This window comes from Homarus americanus, unplaced genomic scaffold, assembly GCF_018991925.1.
Source record: "Homarus americanus isolate GMGI-L3 unplaced genomic scaffold, GMGI_Hamer_2.0 scaffold39675, whole genome shotgun sequence".
Taxonomy (NCBI): Eukaryota; Metazoa; Arthropoda; class Malacostraca; order Decapoda; family Nephropidae; genus Homarus; species Homarus americanus.
The window spans coordinates 16,502,328-16,524,641 of NW_024736071.1; the positions used below are offsets into that span (position 1 = coordinate 16,502,328).

General features: G+C 46.6%; 2 protein-coding genes across 6 annotated transcripts in view; both read right to left on the minus strand.

Annotated features, from left to right (window-relative positions):
- The window catches only part of LOC121871824, a 61,930-nt gene extending 40,463 nt beyond the window's left edge, over window positions 1-21,467 (minus strand). For 3 of the 5 annotated variants that reach the window (XM_042374339.1, XM_042374338.1, XM_042374340.1), the window contains exon 1: window positions 20,582-21,466. The gene's annotated coding sequence lies outside the window, so the exon portion shown is untranslated. Of the gene's footprint in view, window positions 1-20,581 lie in introns of all 5 variants that reach the window. The other 2 variants (XM_042374337.1, XM_042374336.1) reach the window with 1 other exon arrangement.
- Window positions 989-3,137, minus strand: LOC121871721 (keratin-associated protein 10-4-like). Its single transcript, XM_042374133.1, has 2 exons — window positions 2,444-3,137; window positions 989-2,133 (listed from the first exon to the last, which is right to left on the minus strand). Exons 1-2 carry the CDS (start codon window positions 3,135-3,137, stop codon window positions 989-991), a joined length of 1,839 nt encoding a protein of 612 aa, XP_042230067.1.
- Window positions 21,468-22,314: the final 847 nt, after the last annotated feature.

A 22,314-nucleotide genomic window follows, 5' to 3' on the forward strand; every position in this document is an offset into this window, starting at 1 on the left:
GGTGGTGGTGGTGAGGCTGTTGTTGTTGTTGGTTGTGGTGGTGGTGGTGGTGAGGCTGTTGTTGTTGGTGGTTGTGGTGGTGGTGGTGGTGGTGAGGCTGTTGTTGTTGTTGGTTGTGGTGGTGGTGGTGGTGGTGGTGGTGGTGGGGCTGTTGTTGTTGTTGTTGGTTGTGGTGGTGGTGGTGGTGAGGCTGTTGTTGGTGGTTGTGGTGGTGGTGGTGGTGGTGGTGGTGGTGGTGGTAGGGCTGTTGTTGTTGTTGGTTGTTGTGGTGGTGGTGGTGGTGGTGGTGAGGCTGTTGTTGTTGTTGTTGGTTGTTGTGGTGGTGGTGGGTGAGGCTGTTGTTGTTGTTGGTTGTGGTGGTGGTGAGGCTGTTGTTGTTGGTGGTTGTGGTGGTGGTGGTGGTGGTGGTGGTGAGGCTGCTGTTGTTGTTGGTTGTGGTGGTGGTGGTGGTGGTGGTGGTGGCTGTTGTTGGTGGTGGTGGTGGTGGTGGTGGTGGTGGTGAGGCTGTTGTTGTTGTTGTGGTGGTGGTGGTGGTGGTGGTGAGGTTGTTGTTGTTGTTGTTGCTTATTATGTCATTTATCACTCTTTTCTTTATTCCTGTTTTAACTCGCTGTTCCCTCACCTTTAAACTCATATATTACGTTTTGAATATCATGTTGATTTGTTTTTGTCGGTTGAATAAAGGTCAAGAGGTCAATGTAAAACTCAATGACCCAGAGGTTAATGGTAAGTGTTTGTGTCCAATGAATGGGAAGTTATCCTCCTGGGAGAACTTTACCACTTCATCAGCTGCGTGTGGACCTTAGGCATTGACCAAGGGCTTTAACCAGAGACCCTTAACGTGAGTGGTAGGGGTAGGCGTTAACCAGAGACCCTTAATGTGAGGGCTAGGGGGCAGGCATTAACCAGAGACCCTTAACGTGAGTGGTTAGGGGGGCAGGCTATCTCTCCCCCAGTCCACACTCTTATAACCTTCACTAACCCATCACTACAGCTCCCCTGAGGCACACACTGAGGCCACACTGAGGCAGCCTGGGGGCACACTGGGGCACACTGGGGCACACACTGGGGCACACACTGGGGTACACACTGGGGCACACACTGGGGCACACTGGGGTGCACACTGGGGTACACACTGGGGGCACACACTGGGGTGCATGCTGGGGCCTGGGGTACACACTGGGGCTGCTGGGGTGCCTGGGGCACACACTGGGGCACCCACTGGGGTGCACACTGGGGCACACTGGGGCACACACTGGGGCACACACTGGGGTGCACTGGGGGTGCACACTGGGGCTGCTGGGGTGCACACTGGGGTGCACACTGGGGTGCACACTGGGGCACACACTGGGGTGCACACTGGGGTGCACTGCTGGGGCACACACTGGGGTGCACTGGGGCACACACTGGGGCACACACTGGGGCACACTGGGGTACACACTGGGGTGCACACTGAGGTGCACTGAGGTACACACTGGGGTACACACTGGGGTACACATGGGGTACACACTGAGGCACACCAGGGTACACACTGGGGCACACACACAGGGGTGCACACTGGGGTGCACTGGGGTACACACTGGGGCACACTGCTGGGGTACACACTGGGGTGCACACTGGGGTACACACTGGGGGCACACACTGGGGTACACACTGGGGTACACACTGGGGTGCACACTGGGGTGCACACTGGGGTGCCTGGGTGCCACACTGGGGTGCACACTGGGGCACACATGGGGTGCACTGGGGTACACACTGGGGTGCACTGAACACACACTGGGGTGCCTGCTGGGGTGCCTGAGGGTGCACACTGGGGCACACACTGGGGTGCACACTGGGGTGCCACACCTGGGCACACACTGGGGTGCCTGCTGGGGTGCACACTGGGGTACACACTGGGGCACCTGAGGTACACTGGGGCACACTGGGGGTACCACTGGGTGCACACTGGGGCACACACAGGTACACTGCTGGTGCATGCACTGGGGCACACTGGGGCACACACTGGGGTACACACTGAGTGCACTGGGGTACACACTGGGGCACACACTGGGGTGCACACTGGGGTGCACTGGGGTGCACTGGGGTGCACTGGGGTACCTGCTGGGGCACACACTGGGCACTGGGGCCACACTGGGGCACACACGGGGGCACACACTGGGTACACCTGAGTGCACTGGGGTGCACACTGGGGTGCACACTGGGGCACACACTGGGGTGCACAGGTGCACTGGGGTACACACTGGGGCCTACTGGGCACACACACTGGGAGGCACACACTGGGGCACACATGAGGGGCTGCATGGGGGGTGCTGAGGCACACCAGGTGCACACTGGGGCACACACTGGGAGGTACACACACACTGGGGTACACTGGGGCACACACTGAGGGCACATGAGGCGGTGCCTGGGGAAGGCTGCACTGAGGGACACACACACACACTGGGCACACTGGGGCCACACTGGGGTACACACTGAGGCACACACTGGGGTGCACTGAGCTGGGGTACACACTGGGGCACCTGGGCCTGGGGGGTACCTGGGGCACACACTGGGGTTGCAGGGGCACAGGTGCCACTGAGGCACACTGGGGCACACACTGGGGGCACACACTGGGGCACACACTGGGGGGCACACTGAGCACACACTGGGGCACACACTGGGGTACACACACTGGGGGCACACACTGGGTACACTGGGGTACACATGGCCTGAACACACCTGAGGCACCACAGGTGCACAGGGACACACTTAGGTACACTGGGGTGCACTGGGGCTACACTGGGGTTTAGGTGCACACTAGGTGCACTGGGCTTTGCTAGAGAACTGCCTGGGGGCACACACTGAGGGGCACACACTGGGGTGCACACTGGGTGCCTGGAGGCACACACACTTTGAGGGCACACACTGGGGCACACACTGGGGCACACACTGGGGCACACTGGGGTACACTGCTGGGGCACCACACTGGGTACACACTGGGGCACACACTGGGGCACACACTGAGGCACACAGGGGCGCCTGCTGAGGTACACACTGAGGCACACACTGGGCACACTGGGGGCACACACTGGGGTGCAGGGCACACACTGGGGTACACACTGGGGCACACACTGGGGCACACACTGGGGGCACATGGGGCACACCTGGGGTGCACCTCAGGGGCACACACTGGGGCACACACTGGGGTACACTGAGGTACACACTGGGGTACACTGGGGCACACACTGGGCACACACACTGGGGCACACACTGGGGTACACACTGGGGTGCACACTGAGGCACACACTGAGGCACACACTGGAGGCACACACTGGGGCACACACTGGGCACACACTGGGGCACACACTGGGGGCACACTGGGGCACACTGGGGTACAGGGGGTACACACTGAGGCACACACTGAGGCACACACTGAGGCACACACTGAGGCACACACTGAGGTACACACTGAGGTACACACTGAGGTACACACTGAGGCCTATTGATTCCATAGTGAGAATCCCAAAGGTCAGGTGATGGTTCGTTACCTCTGCTGCCCTCTGTTACTGTACCGTGTGTTGTTACTGTACCGTGTTGTTACTGTACCGTGTTGTTACTGTACCTGAGGTGACATCCATGAACACTTTATATTAATTATGTCACCTAACTAATGTCAAGAGATTGTATCTAGTTCAGGAAGTGTGTGTGTGTGTGTGTGTGTGTGTGTGTGTTACTGCTCCCTGGTGTTACTGCTCTCTGGTGTTACTGCGCCCTGGTGTTACTGCTCCCTGGTGTTACTGCTCCCTGGTGTTACTGCTCCCTGGTGTTACTGCGCCCTGGTGTTACTGCGCCCTGGTGTTACTGCGCCCTGGTGTTACTGCTCCCTGGTGTTACTGCTCCCTGGTGTTACTGCGCCCTGGTGTTACTGCGCCCTGGTGTTACTGCGCCCTGGTGTTACTGCTCCCTGGTGTTACTGCGCCCTGGTGTTACTGCGCCCTGGTGTTACTGCTCCCTGGTGTTACTGCGCCCTGGTGTTACTGCTCCCTCATGATCAATAATACCGCCAGACCCCAGACCTCGTGACGTCACCACCGCAGTATTACCCCGGCTTGGTTGAGGCGTAAAAATCGACCCTCGATCGATCCCAAACCACGAGTCCTTCTCATTCCTGTAACTCACCTGCAACTCGCCTGTAACTCACCTGTAGCTCGCTTGTAACTCACCTGTCACTCACCTAAGCGCAGTGAATACAATAATAAGGAGGCTGAATCGTAGGGGAAATAAAAATTGTTAATAAAAATTGAAATAAAAATCCCTGGAACTGTGTGATGAAAACTTTTATGTCAACATTTGGCGGGAAATTCTCCTCACAAGGGCGAGTGTTTGTTTACTTTCTGGCTCTGGTGTGACGTCACTGTCTCCACACACTGTATCTAAAGTCATTTTCTCTCTGTTTTATCATGGCTGGTGAAGTCATGGTATTTTTCCATCCAGTTGACAGTCTTAGGTCACTTTCTCCGTCCACTTGACAGGAATGTGGTATTTTTTTCCGTCCAATTGACAAAGATGGGGGTATTTATTTCCGTGCATTTGACAAAATTGCCTGGGTTTTTTTTTTCTCAAGTTGATAGAATTGTGGCTGTTTTTTCATCCAGCTGACAGAATGCTCGTAAGTTTGTGTCATATGTGTCAAGGTAACATCGTTATATCTTTTCTTTGTTGCCATTTACTTAAAAAAAAATCTTTCACACGACGTAACACTGTTGATGTAGAAAATGGCTCCCATAGGCATGAAGGTGTGGATACAGTTCATTATGTACTAAGCCAAGAGTTCTGAACCTTGAGTCCATGTACCCCGAGTGAGTACATGAGATACAGTCCCGTTCACTAGTTTATTTACAGGGGCTCGTCAGGTTTTGTTTACAGTCGACAGAAGGAAACTAGCAATAGTAAACACACTATGGAATCAAAGGAAAACAAATATCTCAATGTAATGATAATAATAGTAATAAATCTAAATAATCATCCCGAGACTCTACACAACAGACCGACTCTCTCTTCGTCGGCACGGGTGAAGGTGACTCACTACAGGAGCGTGAAAAAGACACGAACTGTGTACCTGAGAGAGTCACCTGTCCGTTTGTCTGTCATGAGTCACTGCCAAGGTGTTTTTTTATGTGTGTGTGTGTGTGTGTGTGTGTGTGTGTGTGGACTTTCGTTTGTAATGACGATAAAACACGGTTAATTATACAGTTATTAAACATAACTCAGACATATCATTGGAGTAGTATACAATATTATAGATAATCCGATTAACACGTTTATTAACCAAGGAACTTTTTGTTAAAACTCACCCAATGGATATATTTAACTAAACCAAAATACATATTAATATTACCTCGTACTCCACTACGACTACCTGTTACTACCACTAATACCACAAGTACCTGTATAAATACCTGTGTTACTCCTGCTACCACTATTTACCACTACCAATGCCATTAAGGTGATTGCCACTAGCTGTAATTACGAGCGCAGGTAATTCTTATAACCACTACCACTACCTATAATGGTACTCTCATTCTCACTGCTAATTGCCACTACCCTAACCACCATTATAACCATCGATGCATTACTATAAATATCACTACCACTATACAACTACTATCACCACAACTACCAACACTTCTACCACCATTACCACAACCATCAGCACTACCACCACCATTACCACCACCACTACTACCACTATTACCATAACTAACCACCACTACTACCGTCATAACCAGAACCACCACCACTACCACATCCACCACCACTACTACCACAACCACTCTCAAAGACCCTGAGAGGAAGTAGCTAGTTCAGTGGTTCCTATACCGTCCGGGAAGTAGAGTAGCGTGTTAGTTTAGGAGAGGAGAGGAGGAGAGGGAGAGGAGGAGGAGGGAGGGAGGAGGGAGAGGGTGGAGGAGGGAGGAGGAGGGAGAGGAGGAGGAGAGGGAGGAGGGAGGAGGGAGAGGGAGAGGAGGAGAGGGAGGAGAGGGAGAGAGAGGAGGAGGGAGAGGAGAGGAAGACATGGTAAAGAGATTGATATTGATGGAAAAGAGGAGAGGAAAGAGAAAAAAGATGGGAGAGAGAGAGACTGTCAGGAAAATGGTGCAAGAAAGGAAAGAACAGAAAGGGAGGAGAGCCTTGAAGAGGAGAGTGAGAAGTCAGGGAGATCTGGTAAGGAACCAGGAAGAGTAAGGGAGAGTGAGAGACGGCCAGGGAGGGAGTAGGGGAGAGTGAGAGACGGCCAGGGAGAGTAAGGAGAGTGCGTGAAGGTGTGGCGTGATGGCTGTGTTAGAGGCAGTAGGATGTAAATAGCTTCGACACCATTGATTATTTCTTCAGCCCTGTATGTCACCCCGATGTGTGTGTGGGGGGGGGTGACTGAGAGAAAGTTGACTAATTTAAGAAAATGCTATAGTGCTGTCCTACACCTCTCTCTCTCTCTCTCTCTCTCTCTCTCTCTCTCTCTCTCTCTCTCAGTATGTACACAATGGTGGAGTGTCAGCACTAGGTCACCTCTCTGTTGTATCTCTGTTGGTGTCAAACTTTAACACTGTGAGGCTGTTCTGGGTCACTGGGTCATGCATCTCGTTACTAAAACACACACACACACACACACACACACACACACACACACAGTGGAAGTCATTATTCAGAATTATAAATATACAATAAAACCTCTATTTAACGGGACTATAGAGAGAAAAGTCTGTTATATCGAGGGTCACTTAGATGTTAAACCTTCCTGAAAACAAAATTATTCACCTAACCTAACCTAACCTAACCTAACCCAACCTAACCTAACCTAACCTAACCTAACCCAACCTAACCTAACCTAACCTAACCTAACCTAACCTAACCTAACCTAACCTAACCTAACCTAACCTAACCTATAACCTAACCTAACCTAACCTAACCTAACCTAACCTAACCTAACCTAACCTAACCTAACCTAACCTAACCTAACCTAACCTAACCTAACCTAACCTAACCTAACCTAACCTAACCCAAAGTTCATATATTTTTTTCCCTCACCAAAAATAATTCCCCAACAACAAAAGTCATCTTTTGTTTTTATCTCTGAACCAACTTTTGTGCCATCCCCCCTCCTCCTTGACGTCACAACCCGGCCATAAAGTCCCCAGTATATTGCTCTAAACTTCCCTGCTGGTCATATACTGCGCCTGTATGGACACGGGGAACGGCGGACTACACGGTGGCACATAGTCCTAGAATAGTCTTTACTGAAATACTCTCTCTCTCTCTCTCTCTCTCTCTCTCTCTCTCTCTCACACACACAACAACAACAACCTGAACAAGATCACTTTAACACACACGACTCCCACCTAACCTAACCTACCTTGACCTTAACTTACCTGTTGACATATTAAACTAAGCCAATAATAATATATATGGTAGATGATATATAAAGTATATTACGCCATGTTAAGAGTTCCTTTACACACCACTAGCTGTCAATACCTCATTAATGGTGTGACAACGTGACCTTCAACTTGATGATGTGACCTCCAACGACGTGTGGGAGAGAGAGAGAGAGAGAGAGCTACCTACCATGCTAACAGAGAGAATAACAAATGAGTTACCTGTAATATTTTGTTTTTACACCAGACCACAAAGAGCATAATTACCAAGCTTTAGTCCTGGAGTTTTACTGATGGGAGGTGATGGGAGGTGATGGGAGAGATGGTAGGTGATGGGAGAGTTAGAGTAGGTTGTGACAAGGTTAGGTTACGTTAGGTTACGTTAGGTTACGTTAGGTTACGTTAGGAAAACAATTACTCTTCATCTTATAACGCTTGATCTGTGTCTTATAGTAAACACTGTCATTATTACTACAGTTAACGTTAAATATAATCTATAGACAGAAACTGTATCTCTTTATCCACTCAGCCTCCCTGTCGACTGTAATGATAGTGACTGGTGGCGATGACTGGATTATCAGCGGCAGTTTAAGGTAGTTTGATGTAGTTAGTGATATTTGATGGGCTGTTAATGATTGTTAGCGAGAGTTTAGAGGTTGTGTATGTAAGGGTAGGTCATAGGTTAAGTTAGGTTAGGTTAGGTGAATTGTTTGCCAGGGATTTTGAATTTAATTTTGATTTTTTTGTACTTGAAAAGGACGGATTGATGTGAGTAGAGCGAGTGGAGGCGTCTATGTGTGTGTGTCAGTCAGTAATCTGTAACTCATAAAAATGTTCCTAAAACACTATTCACGTCCCTTTGATCTTTACTAATAACAAAGTCAACACACGACTCCCACCTTCTCCCGTATATAAGTTATTCCTGCATTACTGATCTTCCCTTCCTTGACAATACCAACACGCTGTACTTCATTTTCTGTCGATCATAAAACATTATTTCCTTTTTTATTCATCCTTCTCTAGCCTCATTTCCCTCCACCCCGGTACTGCCTCATATGCCGCTCTGTGTTGGAAAGTTCTCACTGCCTCACCATTCATCTCTGGAACATTGATCCTCACTTGACTACCTCACGATTTTTTTACTTTTCTCTCAGTGGCTCCTGTGTGTGTGTGTGTGTGTGTGTGTGTACAGTAGGCGAGGTCTCTTGTCGTCTGAGCTGCTACAGGAAGTGTGTCAGAAGGGTGCCCACTGCCTTTTAATTAACCAACTGGGTGCCTCTACCAACCTATATACTGCTTCTGAGTCTAAGGTTCTGTGTAGGATGGCAGGTCTCTCTCTCTCTCTCTCTCTCTCTCTCTCTCTCTCTCTCTCTCTCTCTCTCTCGCTTTCTGCCAACATAAATGACAGACTAGTTACCTCCTGACAGTATGGTGTGGCAGCCAATCAGGTGATACTTTTGGCGGCTGATAATTACACTCTGGTACCGCCCTACCTCTCTCTCTCTCTCTCTCTCTCTACCGACAACACCTGTTCTTGTGAGTGTTGAAGCTGATGGTGGTGAGGTAATGAACTATCCTCAATATTGCTACAGTGAAACCTCCATTTAACGGACTTCTCTTTTCATCTAACGGACCCTCGATATAGTGGGCTTTCCTTTCGTTATAATCCGTTAAATAGAAGTTTCTATGTACTATATAATGTTAGGTTAGGTTAAGTTAGGTTAGGTTAGGTTAGGTTAGGTTAGGTTAGGAGTGTTGATCTGTGGGAAACACTTGGGTGGGTTTAATGTTGACTGATCTGTGACCTTTCGTGACCTTTTCTGACCTTTCAGGTATGACCAGAACACTGAAAACTACCACGATCATGTAGATACAATTTATATTTAGTACTCTAGATATTGTAACAAGATTCTCGGCGATATATTGTTCTTGGGCCTTAAGGAATGAACAAATAACAGCGATTCTTGTGTTCAATAATGTTATTTCCGTAATTAATTTCGTCCAATCAAAAAAGAAGAACACTGGCTAATAACATTCAACCAATCAAAGAACGACGATGACTTGGCTGTTGGTAATCTCCTCCAATCATCAGACGCCACCTCACTGTGGAGCTCAAATTTCCATCCAAATCATCACGCGGCAACGACTTCGGGCGGCGAGGACAGCCAACCAATCAGGTGTAAGTGACTTAAAGGATTGTCGGGGAAGGATTCAGAAGAGACGCAGATGTGGCAACGTTGTAGAGGAAATAAACAAGAGAAGATCGTTTGAGTGTTGTCACAGAATTTGAGACGAAAGAGATCGCTTAAGTGTCAACTCAGCACGAAGGGAAAAAAGGAAAAGCGCTCAAGTGTTATTTATGAATTTAAGTGAAAGAGAGCGTGTGTAGAAAGAGCAAAATACAGGTGGTCTAGGGTTTACCTGTGTTGACTGCCCCTCTCTCTCTCAGGGGCTTATATACCACAAGTGCTACAGGAACTACTTCATTAATGTCTGTGTGTATTAGGAATTTGTATTAGTCTATGACACTCACTGACACTCTCTGATCATCTCCCTGACACCCCGAGACACCCTGACACCCTCTGAACATCTTTTTAACACCCTGACACCCCCAGACACCCCACTGACCCTCCTCTTTGACACCCCTTATACTCAGTGGGGTTATGGGTCACCTGGGTGGACTAAGGGTTACTCGGGGCTCGAACCAACGACTCTTAATTTACTTTAATATCCAGGTTCTAGGAGTAACCAAACAAAAAGAAAAGTCAAGGGAATAAAAATAAATTAAGTAAACTTTAAGAATGCTTGTTACAATACTAAATGAAGAAATAAGATGGGCTTGAACAAATAATAACAGTTAAAGCCTTAACAGCCTTCTCACCTGGATATGAAATGTTTACCCAAATATTATTATGAATTTACGAATTATTTATAAAGAATCATTAGTATAGACAGTGATGTTTATGTAAGTATGAGTTGAATGGTTATGTAAGTATGAGTTGAATGTTTATGTAAGTATGAGTTGAATGTTTATGTAAGTATGAGTTGAATGTTTATGTAAGTATGAGTTGAATGTTTATGTAAGTATGAGTTGAATGTTTATGTAAGTATGAGTTGAATGTTTATGTAAGTATGATGTCCAGTTGTGACCAAAATCCCCTGGACATCTTTTGATAATGTGTGATATTATTTAAGAGTAATTTTGTAAATTTGATCTAAACATTATTTTTTTCGTGTTATTATATTGTGTTTATGTTGTTGTTTTTATTATTTGTAAGAAGAGCCACGATTGGTGTTTGCATTGAAAGAGGTGTTCCCATTGGTGTATGATGGAACCCTTCCACCCAGTCACGTGTCTTCATCCTAATTTTCCTCTTCCCATTTCTTCCCATTTCTTCCCATTTCTTCCCATTCCTCCTCCTCTTCCTCCTCCTCCTCTTCTCCTCCTCCCTCCTCCTCCCCCCCCTCCTCCTCGGTGCAGTGAGCCTAATGTTATTGGTTCTTTCTTGTGTAGAAATATGTTTCCCAGGATAACCATTACTCTTGTTTAAAGTTGACCGCACAGGACGAACAACATCACCTTTTTATTCTTAAGTATAACCAATATGGCGCGTCACTGTCTTGGCCCAGGTGTTTATGTTTGTACTTGTTTTCATTTTGTGTGAGTGTTCGCTGACCGACTGTTGTACTTATCCATAAATTCTGTAGTGTTAAAATTATGAAATAAAATATTGCATTATCGGTAATTTACCTGACTTAACCCAGTCTAATTAAGTATCCCTAAACTCTCTCTCTCTCTCTCTCTCTCTCTCTCTCTCTCTCACCATAAGCTCATCAGAGGTTTACACTACAACTGGTAACTAAAGATGATTCCCTCACTGGCCACACACCTCTCGTTAAGTGTCCATCTCTGTCTCATCCACTCGACGCCCAGATACAGGTCCTTCAGGTGTAGCAGTTACGACGGTAGAGTTTTAACACCTTCGTCAGTTTGTATTGTTATGTTACTTGGTGATAGTTTATGAGTCGTCCAGCCTGTTGTAGAGGCTGTGTGGGGAGGGACGAGGTCTGTGCTTGTGTTGTGAGACGTGTGTGTGTGTGTGTGTGTGTTCCTCTTTGTAATTATATATGAAATCGGCATTCACCAGCTATAAACACACACACACACACACACACACACACACACACACACACTCACACACACACACACACACACACTCACACACACACACACACACACACACACACACACACACACACACAATGTGATAGATGAGATGCACCGAGGCATTCATAAGAACAGTGACGTCATCTCCATATGCCCCTCTTACCCGCACCTGCCAGGCACACTCGGTTGATTGTCAACTTGGATGTTCCCTCCCTCCCTTCCTCCCTTCCTTAGTTCCCTCCCTCCCTCCCTCCCTCCCTTCCTCCCTTCCTTAGTTCGCTCTCTCCCTCCCTCCTCCCTCCTTCCTTAGCTCGCTGTCTCCCTCCTTCCCCTTCCTTCCTTCCATTCATCTTCCTTCCTCCTCCATCCCCCCTCCTCCTTCCTTGACTCTCACCCTCCCTCCCCCCTCCCCTCCCCCCCCCCTCATTAACACACATTAAAGGTAGTTAAGATAAATAATTAGGAACATTTTAAAAATATGTTGAGACTGAAGTAAAATCTGAGAAAAGTTGAAAAAAAAGTTTGAAGAAAATATCATAAACTTATTAAAAAAGATTAAACGAGAGAGAGAGAGAGAGAGAGAGAGAGAGAGAGAGAGAGAGAGAGAGAGAGAGAGAGAGAGAGATAGAGAGCGAGAGACAGACAGACAGAGAGAGAGACAGACAGACAGGAAAATGTAACAAAAATGAGACCGATATATAGATCGAGAAAGAGAGAGAAGGACAGGAGGGAAGGAGAGATAGAGACAGACAGACAGGTAACAAAGAGACAGACAGACAGAGATAAATAATAATAAAAGAGAAATATAGATAAAATAAAAAGACAGACAATTGAATTTTGTACAGAATAATATTATGATTAATAAAAACGAAAACAACAGAAAAATATTATTTAAAAAAATAAAACAACACACACCTGTCCACTGTATCGTCATTAACAAGACAGGTAGATCAATATAAACTGACAGAAGAATTAAATGGAAACTTGAAGGGGGAGGGAGAGGCGGGGTAGGGAGGAGGGAGGGGGGACAGGTGAGAGAGGGGGGACAGGTGAGTGTTAAGTTACCTGTTGATGTTAATCAGCCGTGTAGCACGAAAGGAACATCACCTGCCTTCACCTGAGTTGCTCGTCAGTGTATGTACAGTATGTATGTATGTATATATGTATGTATGTATATACCTGTATGTATGTATGTATGTACCTGTATGTATGTACCTGTATGTCTGTATGCATGATTCAATACTTAATGATAATTTCCTGGTAAGAGAAGAAGAGGTTATTGTGTTGGCTGTTCCCTTGATGCCCCCCCCCCGGCTGTTACACCCGGCACACATAAGACCATAAGAAAATAAGGAGTCTGCAATAGGCCGGTTGACCTGTGCATGGCAGCTCCTGTCGAGAGTTACTACCACTCTCTATCATCCATGAATCTATCTAGCCTCCTTTTGAAACTTTCCAGTGTTCCAGCACTTACTACAAAAGTTGCTAAGCTTGTTCCACTCGTCCACCACCCTATTTGTGAACCAGTTCCTTCCTATCTCCCTCCTAAACCTAAACTTATCCAACTTGAATCCGTTGCTCCGAGTCCTATCCTGCTCGGATATTATAAGAACTTTATCTATATCCCCTTTATTGATTCCTTTCACCCACTTAAATACTTCTATCATATCTCCCCGCACTCTTCGTCTTTCTAGGGAATGCAAGTTAAGTTTCTTTAACCTATCCTGATATGGAAGGTTTCTAAGTCCCGGAATCATTTTTGTCATTCTTCGCTGCACCGACTCTAGTGAATTTATATCCATTCTATAATAGGGCACCAGAACTGAACCGCATAATCGAGGTGCGGCCTGACTAGCGCAAGATATAGTTGCAATAAGACCTCTGCACTCTTGTTACTTACACTTCTAGATATAAAACCCAATACTCTGTTTGCCTTATTTCGAACATTAACGCACTGTTTTCTAGGCCGTAGGTCCGGGCTTACAAGTACCTCTAGGTCTCTTTCACAAGTCGATTTCTCTAGGTTGATGTTGTTAAGGCTGTATACATTATAAGTATTTGTTCTTCCAATATTAAGTACGCTGCACTTGCTGGTGTTGAATTTCATTTGCCATTTTTCAGACCACCCCTGCAGTTTATTTAGATCCTCCTGTAATGCATTTGCATCCTGCCCTGAATTAATTTGCCGCCCTATTTTGGTGTCATCCGCAAACTTGCTTATGTCACTGCTGATCCCAGTATCTAGATCGTTTATGTAGATTATGAACAAGAGTGGGCCTAGTACTGACCCCTGGGGAACCCCACTGGTTACACGGCCCCACTCAGATTTAACACCATCTACGCTGACCCTCTGCGTTCTATCGGTGAGCCATGACTTTATCCAATTTACAACTTTCCTCGATACCATGAGCCTTAATTTTTCTCAAGCCCCCGCTGTTACACCGCACCCCCTGGCTGTTACACCCATCACCCACCACCGGCATTGTTTTACGTTGCTTGGCTACAGTTACACCCATCACCCACCACCGGGAAATCATTTTTATCTCTAAAATTTATAAAATCATCAGTTTTATGTCGTTGCTTGGCTACAGTTTTTTTATAATATATTAATTTATTTTATAGGCATATAGTTCTGTTCGTGGCGGTAATTTTATATTTTTTACTTTATTTAACACTGAGGTAATTGCCCTGTATGGCATAGTTAATTAAGATACTTTATTTTAACAAGTTACTGCGGGAGAGGGAGGGGGTGTACATGTGATGTTCATTTATGACTCACTGCTTTACCCAGGCTATTATGTGGACACCTCCTCCCCAGGGTCTAGTGTGGACACTTCCTCCCCAGGGTGTAGTGTGGCCACCCTCTCCCCCAGGGTGTAGTGAGGACACCCTCTCCCCAGGGTTTTGAGGCGGCAGAGGTCGTGTCGCCCGATGATCAATATTACTCTCCCACGACCTCCTCGCTCCTGGCCTCCTGAGATCCTTCCCGGACCTGACCTCCCCAGACCTGACCTCTTCTTACCTGATATCTGTAGACCTGGCCTCCCTGGCCTGGCCTCCCTGACCTGACCTCCCCAGACCTAACCTCCCCAGACCTAACCTCCCCAAACCTGACCTTCCCTGACCCGACCTCCCCTGACCTGATCTGACCTACCCAGACCTGACCTCTCCTCTCCTGACGTCTTAGATCAGCTGAGACCACTTTAATATTAACAGGGGACCGGTGGTAGAAGCGGTACCGTTCTTGCCTCGCAAGCGAGACGTCACGGGTTCGATTCCCGGGCCAGTGGAAGTTGTTTGGACTTACTTCCTAGCCCCCACTAGTCCCTGTTCACCTAGCAGTAAAGTAGGTACCTGTTGTAAGTCGAAAGTTGCGAATTCGTATTCAGGGAAAGTTGTTGGAGCTTCCAATAACTTGATGACATAAACCACTGACTCTTCAGGCTTCTACGCCCTTGACTCTTCAGGCTTCTACGCCCTTGACTATTCAGGCTTCTACGCCCTTAACTCATGAGACATAAAGGCAAGCATGAACTTAGCATGCTTCCCTGTTGGGCGCTGTAAACGCTTCTGCGCTTCACCTTACACAAGGATGTAGGGGGGTGCCCAATAAATAATAATAAAAAAATATATATTTAATATTAACCTAACTTAACCTGACCTCCCCCCACCTCAGGTATTATTAGGTTGTTTACTTATGTGGTGAAGTAAGCTGGAGGGCTACGTTACGTTACGTTACGTTACGTTAGGTGAGCTGAGGTGCCTGAAATCTTAATGTTTTCCTTATTTCCACAACGAAATTCGAACTTTGGTCAAGCACACTTCCGCCCACACAGCCACCCAGCATCGTGAGGGCTGAGTGGGTGGATGTGGTAGGTGTCGCCGCCCACACAGCCACCCAGCATCGTGAGGGCTGAGTGGGTGGCTGTGGTAGGTGTCGCCGCCCACACAGCCACCCAGCATCGTGAGGGCTGACTGGATGGCTGTGTAGGTGTCGCCGCCCACACAGCCACCCAGCATCGTGAGGGCTGACTGGATGGCTGTGTAGGTGTCGCCGCCCACACAGCCACCCAGCATCGTGAGGGCTGACTGGATGGCTGTGTAGGTGTCGCCGCCCACACAGCCACCCAGCATCGTGAGGGCTGAGTGGGTGGTTGTGGTAGGTGTCGCCGCCCACACAGCCACCCAGCATCGTGAGGGCTGAGTGGGTGGATGTGGTAGGTGTCGCCGCCCACACAGCCACCCAGCATCGTGAGGGCTGACTGGGTGGCTGTGGTAGATGTCGCCGCCCACACAGCCACCCAGCATCGTGAGGGCTGACTGGTGGCTGTGTAGGTGTCGCCGCCCTCACTCTGCGCCGCCCTTCATGTGTACCGTGTCAACACCGCCACACTCAGTACACACCGCCCTGAACTATGACCGCCCACCCATAAACGATGCATCCAATTTCAGGTTTAATAGCCCCATTAATAGCTAATAGGTCTGATACTCACCTGATACTTGATTAATACACACCTGATGCCTAATTAATACCCACCTGATGCCTAATTAATACCCACCTGATGCCTAATTAATACCCACCTAATGCCTAATTAATACCCACCTGATGCCTAATTAATACCTACCTGATATCTAACTGATAACAAACTGATAATTAACAACAACTTTAGAAATATAGATGGAAAAAGTTTGCACTAACGTATACAGTAGAAGAGAAGTCGTGAAGTGAGAGATGAAATAACATAACAAAGATAACATTAGCGGTTTACACACTTCGAGTTCGAGAAGACGCAACAGGTTCCAAGGTGTTTTTTTACCGAAGAGAAGCAGAAATTGTCGTGGTTCCAATAATAAGACAAAATTTCACCATCAAGGGCAGATTTAACTCTTTTTCTCGATGATTCCAGCTTTTGTCAATAAACTATAGTAAATATTTGTAGAATATTATGTAATTAGCCTCGATTTCTTAGTGTGTACAAAAAATATTTCTACATTAGTTACGAATGCAAATGACATCATAGTGTATATGGGCGGAGCTACAGAAGAGTTTCCAAGTACCATTATCGTGAGAGAAACATCAAAGGTAAGAACACTAACAAGAGCCTCGAGTGATCTGTCTTGGTATACAGTCCTCATCAATCATATCCTGACTTCCATGATTTTTGGTAAGACAAGACTGGGATAGTCTTTTGTTTTATGAGGGTCGATATAGGAGAGAGAGAGAGAGAGAGAGTCATACGATAAGGTATACACAGGTCCCCCCAGCATCACAGGTCCCCCCAGCATCACAGGTCCCCCCCCAGCATCACAGGTCCCCCCAGCATCACAGGTCCCCCCCAGCATCACAGGTCCCCCCCAGCATCACAGGTCCCCCCCCAGCATCACAGGTCCCCCAGCATCACAGGTCCCCCCCCAGGGTCCCCCCAGCATCACAGGTCCCCCCAGCATCACAGGTCCCCCCCAGCATCACAGGTCCCCCCCAGCATCACATTACCCACCACAGCACAACACCATCTCCAGGATTCTTCTTACGTCACATTGCTTGGTTAGGTTAGGGCCAAGTGATCCTTCAACCATTGTGTTTTAACCTCACACTACCATGGGTGTGTGTGTGTGACCTGGGGGTGTGTGTGTGACCTGGGGTGTGCTGTGTGACCTGGGGTGTGCTGTGTGACCTGGGGTGTGCTGTGTGACCTGGGGTGTGCTGTGTGGTAACAACAAAACACAGGGAGGGAGACAAGCGCCGTGTGTCCTCCCTCCCGGATCAGGTAAACACCGTGACCCTGAGTTAGTGGTGAAGGGGAGTCACGTCTCATGTCTCACGTCTGTCTCACATCACAGTGGTCACGCCCCAGTCCCTCCCGTGTCACTGTCAACACTTTCACCTGTGGTACCTGACAGAGATCATCTTCACTGTAGTATCGAGATTAATTTACTTTTCCGTGAGCTGGTAAGGTGGCCGAGTGGTTTGAGAACTTGCCTACAGTCCTCAGGGGTCGCTGGTTGGGCGTCTCTTCAATCCATCTCTCCTGTTTTCTTCACTTCCTCTTCCCTTCCATTTCCTCCTCCTGACTCCATTCCTCATCCATTTACCTCTACTTCCCTGACTCCATCCTTCTCTCCCTCTCCCTCTCTCCCATCACCTCCCAGCCCCCTTAGCCCTTAGATCTTTTCCCACTTTAATCTACTTCACCTCCCAGTTTTTGTCTCCTTCCCCTTTCCTTTCACTCGACAGCTCTCTCTCTCTTTTCTTTATCCCTTCCCTTTTTTTCACCCAGTCTCCCTTCCCATCTCCTCCCTTCCTTCCCATCTCCTCCCTTCCTTCCCATCTCCTCCCTTCCTTCCCACCTTCAAGCTCACAAAGCAGAGTTTCAATAGATGGCGTGTGTCGACCACTACGTCAGAGAGGAGAATATGTAAACAAACGCGCATCGACAGCTACGTCATTAACTACTACAAGTAAACACCGATCCATTGGCCATATTAGCAATGGTTTAATCAGCGGCCTGAGTAGATGAGGAGACGACACCAGAATTAATTTTTACGAAGGCGTCAAGCAAGCTAAAGATATATCAGAGAATGTGTGTCGACTCTGACGTCATGGTCTATAATTTGGAAACAACTAATGTGTGTCAGCCATTACGTCACGAACAAGAATACATCGATAGATATGTCACTCATAGACGTCAGAGGCCAACCAGAGGAAGGGGCACACACACACACACACACACACACACACACACACACACACACACACACACACACACACACACACTTGTCTTCTCTCTTCAACAACTAAGACAAAAGATTGAGAAATATTAAGATATTCCTCAATTAAAATACTGACCAGATGTACTTGATTGGTCCGTATAATGGCCAGATGTACTTGATTGGTCCGTATAATGACCAGATGTACTTGATTGGTCCGTATAATGGCCAGATGTACTTGATTGGTCCGTATAATGACCAGATGTACTTAAGTATTCTGTTTTCCTCGTCAAGATACTAACAGCTCAAGTACTATATAGAGAGACCTAACCTAACCTAACAGCTCAAGTACTGTAACAGATAGACCTGGTTCCTGAGGCCTGTGGGGAGGAGGAGGAGGAGGAGGAGGGGGTAAAAATATCACACTGTAAACATTTTGTGGACTTTTGTAAACATTTTAGTCAGCTTCACCATCGAGTCAGATTTATTCAGTAATAGAACTCCTTAACCCTCGACACGTTAGGTTAGGTTAGGTTAGGTTAGGTGAAATATTATCCATAAATCAGTTATGTTTTATCATTATTAATTAAGTTTAGAAAAATAGTGACCAACTTCCGCCAGTCATTTGTTTACAACTTTCTAGGCGTCACCTGCCAGCTGGGTGTGTTGGGAGCCCTACACACACACACACACACACACACACACACACACACACACACACACACACACTGGCTTTAACTTTTCCTTACCGAAATTTAATTTATACCATCTATAATGTATACATAAAACAACATTTTGATTTATATACACACACATACACACACACACACACACACTCACCACACCTTGACTCACTCACTCACACACCACCACACCTTGACTCACCCACCCACCACCAACTCACCACACACTCACACACCCACCACCACCTCACTCACCACCACACTCCACCACCACCCACCACCACCACCTCACCACTCCACACTCACACCACTCCACCACCAACCCACCAATAACCCACTCAATAACCTCACCACCACCTCACCACCACCACCACCTCACCACCACCAACTCACCAATACACTCACTACACCTCTCACTCACTCACACCTTCACTCACTCACCCACCACGCTCACTCACTCCACCACCACCACCACTCACTCAATAACTCACTCACAACTCACCACCACCTTACCACTCCACCACCTCACTCATTCACCAACCCACACACCCACCACAACCACACCACTCCACACCTTCACCACCCACCTCACTCACCCCTCCACCCCCACCACCCACCACCTCCACCACCCACCTCACCTCACCCACACACACTCCACCACACCTTTACCCACCTCACTCCACCTCCACCACACCTCACCACCACCCCCACTCCACCTCACTCACCTCACCCACCACACCTTCACCACTCACCTCTCTCACCTCACTCACCACCAACTCACTCACACACTCACTCACTCACTCACTCACTCACTCAATAACTCACTCTCACTCACCCTCACTCACTCACTAACTCACTCACTCACTAACTCACTCTCACTCACACACCTTCACTCACTAACTCACTCACTCACTCACTTACTCACAACTTCACTCAATCACCCTCACTCACTCACTCACACTCACTCACTCACTCACTCACTCACTCACTCACTCACTCACTCGCTCACTCACTCCAAAACCTTCCCTCATCCAACTCGTTATATTAACTGTACCGCATTAATTAACAAACACCAAAATAATTAGCCTCTAGGTACACAGGTATAACAGGTAACTCCTCAGCCTAATTATTTATAACGTAAAGAAGATTAATGAGTAATTATTCCTGATTATTTAGAATGATGACAGGGATTAATTAGGCTTGATTTAATGACAGGGATTAATTATGCTTGATTTAATGACAGGGATTAATTATGCTTGATTTAATGACGGATTAATTATGCTTGATTTAATGACAGGGATTAATTATGCTTGATTTAATGACGGAATAATTATGCTTGATTTCATAGAGTAAGGAATGATGGGATTTAATTATGCTCATTAGCTTATTAATCGTGCAAAACAAAGCTTGGGATTTAATCAGGTTTTATAATGCCTAGCTTAAGACAGATTAGGATTATATTGGATTATACACTGTAAGGTAGATTAAATAGGGTAAGAATATATTAAATAATTACACACACAAACAGATAATCTTATAATAATTCAGTATCATAAAATTATAATAATCAACTAATTATCCACGATATAATTACATAAATGTCTTACCTTTTTTAAGATTATCCAGTTACCCTCAAAGGTCCGGTTAAACGAAGGTCCGGTTAAACGAAGGTCCGGTTAAACGAAGGTCCGGATAAACTACCTTGGTTAATATATTCAGTCCGCTTAATCGATTATCTCAGGTCATTTTTCTCACAATATGTCTTCTCGATATATCTCTCTCTTTCTCCCTCTCTGTCTCTCTCTCTCTCTCATTCAACAGTTTATATTTTACATGACCAACAGAGAGAAGTTTAAGTTTATTTTCCGATCGGTTGGTTGTTTGTTTTGAAAATAAAAATATTGGAACATGGCTGAGAACTGTAAATAAATCACTATACGAGCCTATTTCTTTTTTGTTGTTATATTTTTTTTTTTACTTCCTGTGATACGTCGTCTTTAACTCTGGGTTGGGATAACAGTATTCATCTGACATTTAACTGCGTATTAAACAGAGGAACAATGACATACTGTATATCGTTCATATGTCCACTGGAGATATATCTTAAAGAATCATTATATGTTTAGGCTTGTATCTCCTACCTGTAAACCACTTCAGGGTGATCCAGGTCCTCAGGTCAAGGGTATAAGGATCGTATTTATTATTGCCACAATCACTGTCACTCCCGGTGCACCCACTGGCATTCTATTTCCATGAAAAATGTATAAATTAATCCACTCCTCTTCTCTCCTGGTTTATTTCTGCTCGTATTATAACATCTCAGGCTTCCATGATGGGGTGTTGTTTGTGTATGAGCAGCAAAACAACAGCTGTGGGCGGTGAGGGAAGCAGCGGCGGCAGAAGGTGGTGGAACAGCGTATCAGCCGCCGCAGGAGAGAGGAGGTGCGTGTGCTCTCGCTGTGTCTGCTAGCAACAACCTGTTAGTGCTAGGCTCCACCACCACCACCAACCCAGCCGCTCCCCTCTCTCTCTCTCTCTCTCTCTCTCTCTCTTTCACCACGCTCTCTCCCCTTCTCTCTGTCTCTTCTTACTCCCACGTTCTCTCGCTCTTTCTTACTGCGCTTTCCTTTTTATCTTTATTCCTTCTCTCTCTCTCTCTCTCTCTCTCTCTCACCCCGACAATAACAATCAACTCCCCAACAGATACAAAACATCATTCCTTCCGTCTCCCTGCCATCATTTTATCGTCTTTGCTTATAAGTTGTTGAGAGTTATATTTTATTGAACTTTGGGGGGTTTTACTGGCATCGTTGATTCATTGTTTTGATTCTTTATTCATCGTTGATTCATTGTTTTGATTCTTTATTCATCGTTGATTCATTATTTTGTTTCATTGTTTTGTTTCTTTATTCATCGTTGATTCATTGACGTGAGTAAGGCTGTCCAGTGATAGTGATATTAACCTTTGAGTACGATGATAGCCCCTTGAGTACGATGACCCCCTCGAGTACAAAACCTTACTGTCATCGTACTCGAGGGCTTAAGGCTGTCGTACTCAAGGGATTAATGATAAAAGACAAGTTTGCTACGACCATTTCCAATATTTACCTCTATTTAGCGGACTATATGGAGAGGAAGTCCGTTATATCGAGGTAACATGGAGAGACGAATCCATTATATCGAGGTTACGTAGATAGAAGAGTCCATTATATCGAGGTTTTACTGTAATCCTCCTCGATCACTGTACCAGACCGACAACACCTTTATATGACTGATCAATACAGTCGCCATGTCAACACCCTAGAATTGGTCTGTTTTTAGGTCCTAAAAGGTCAAGGGT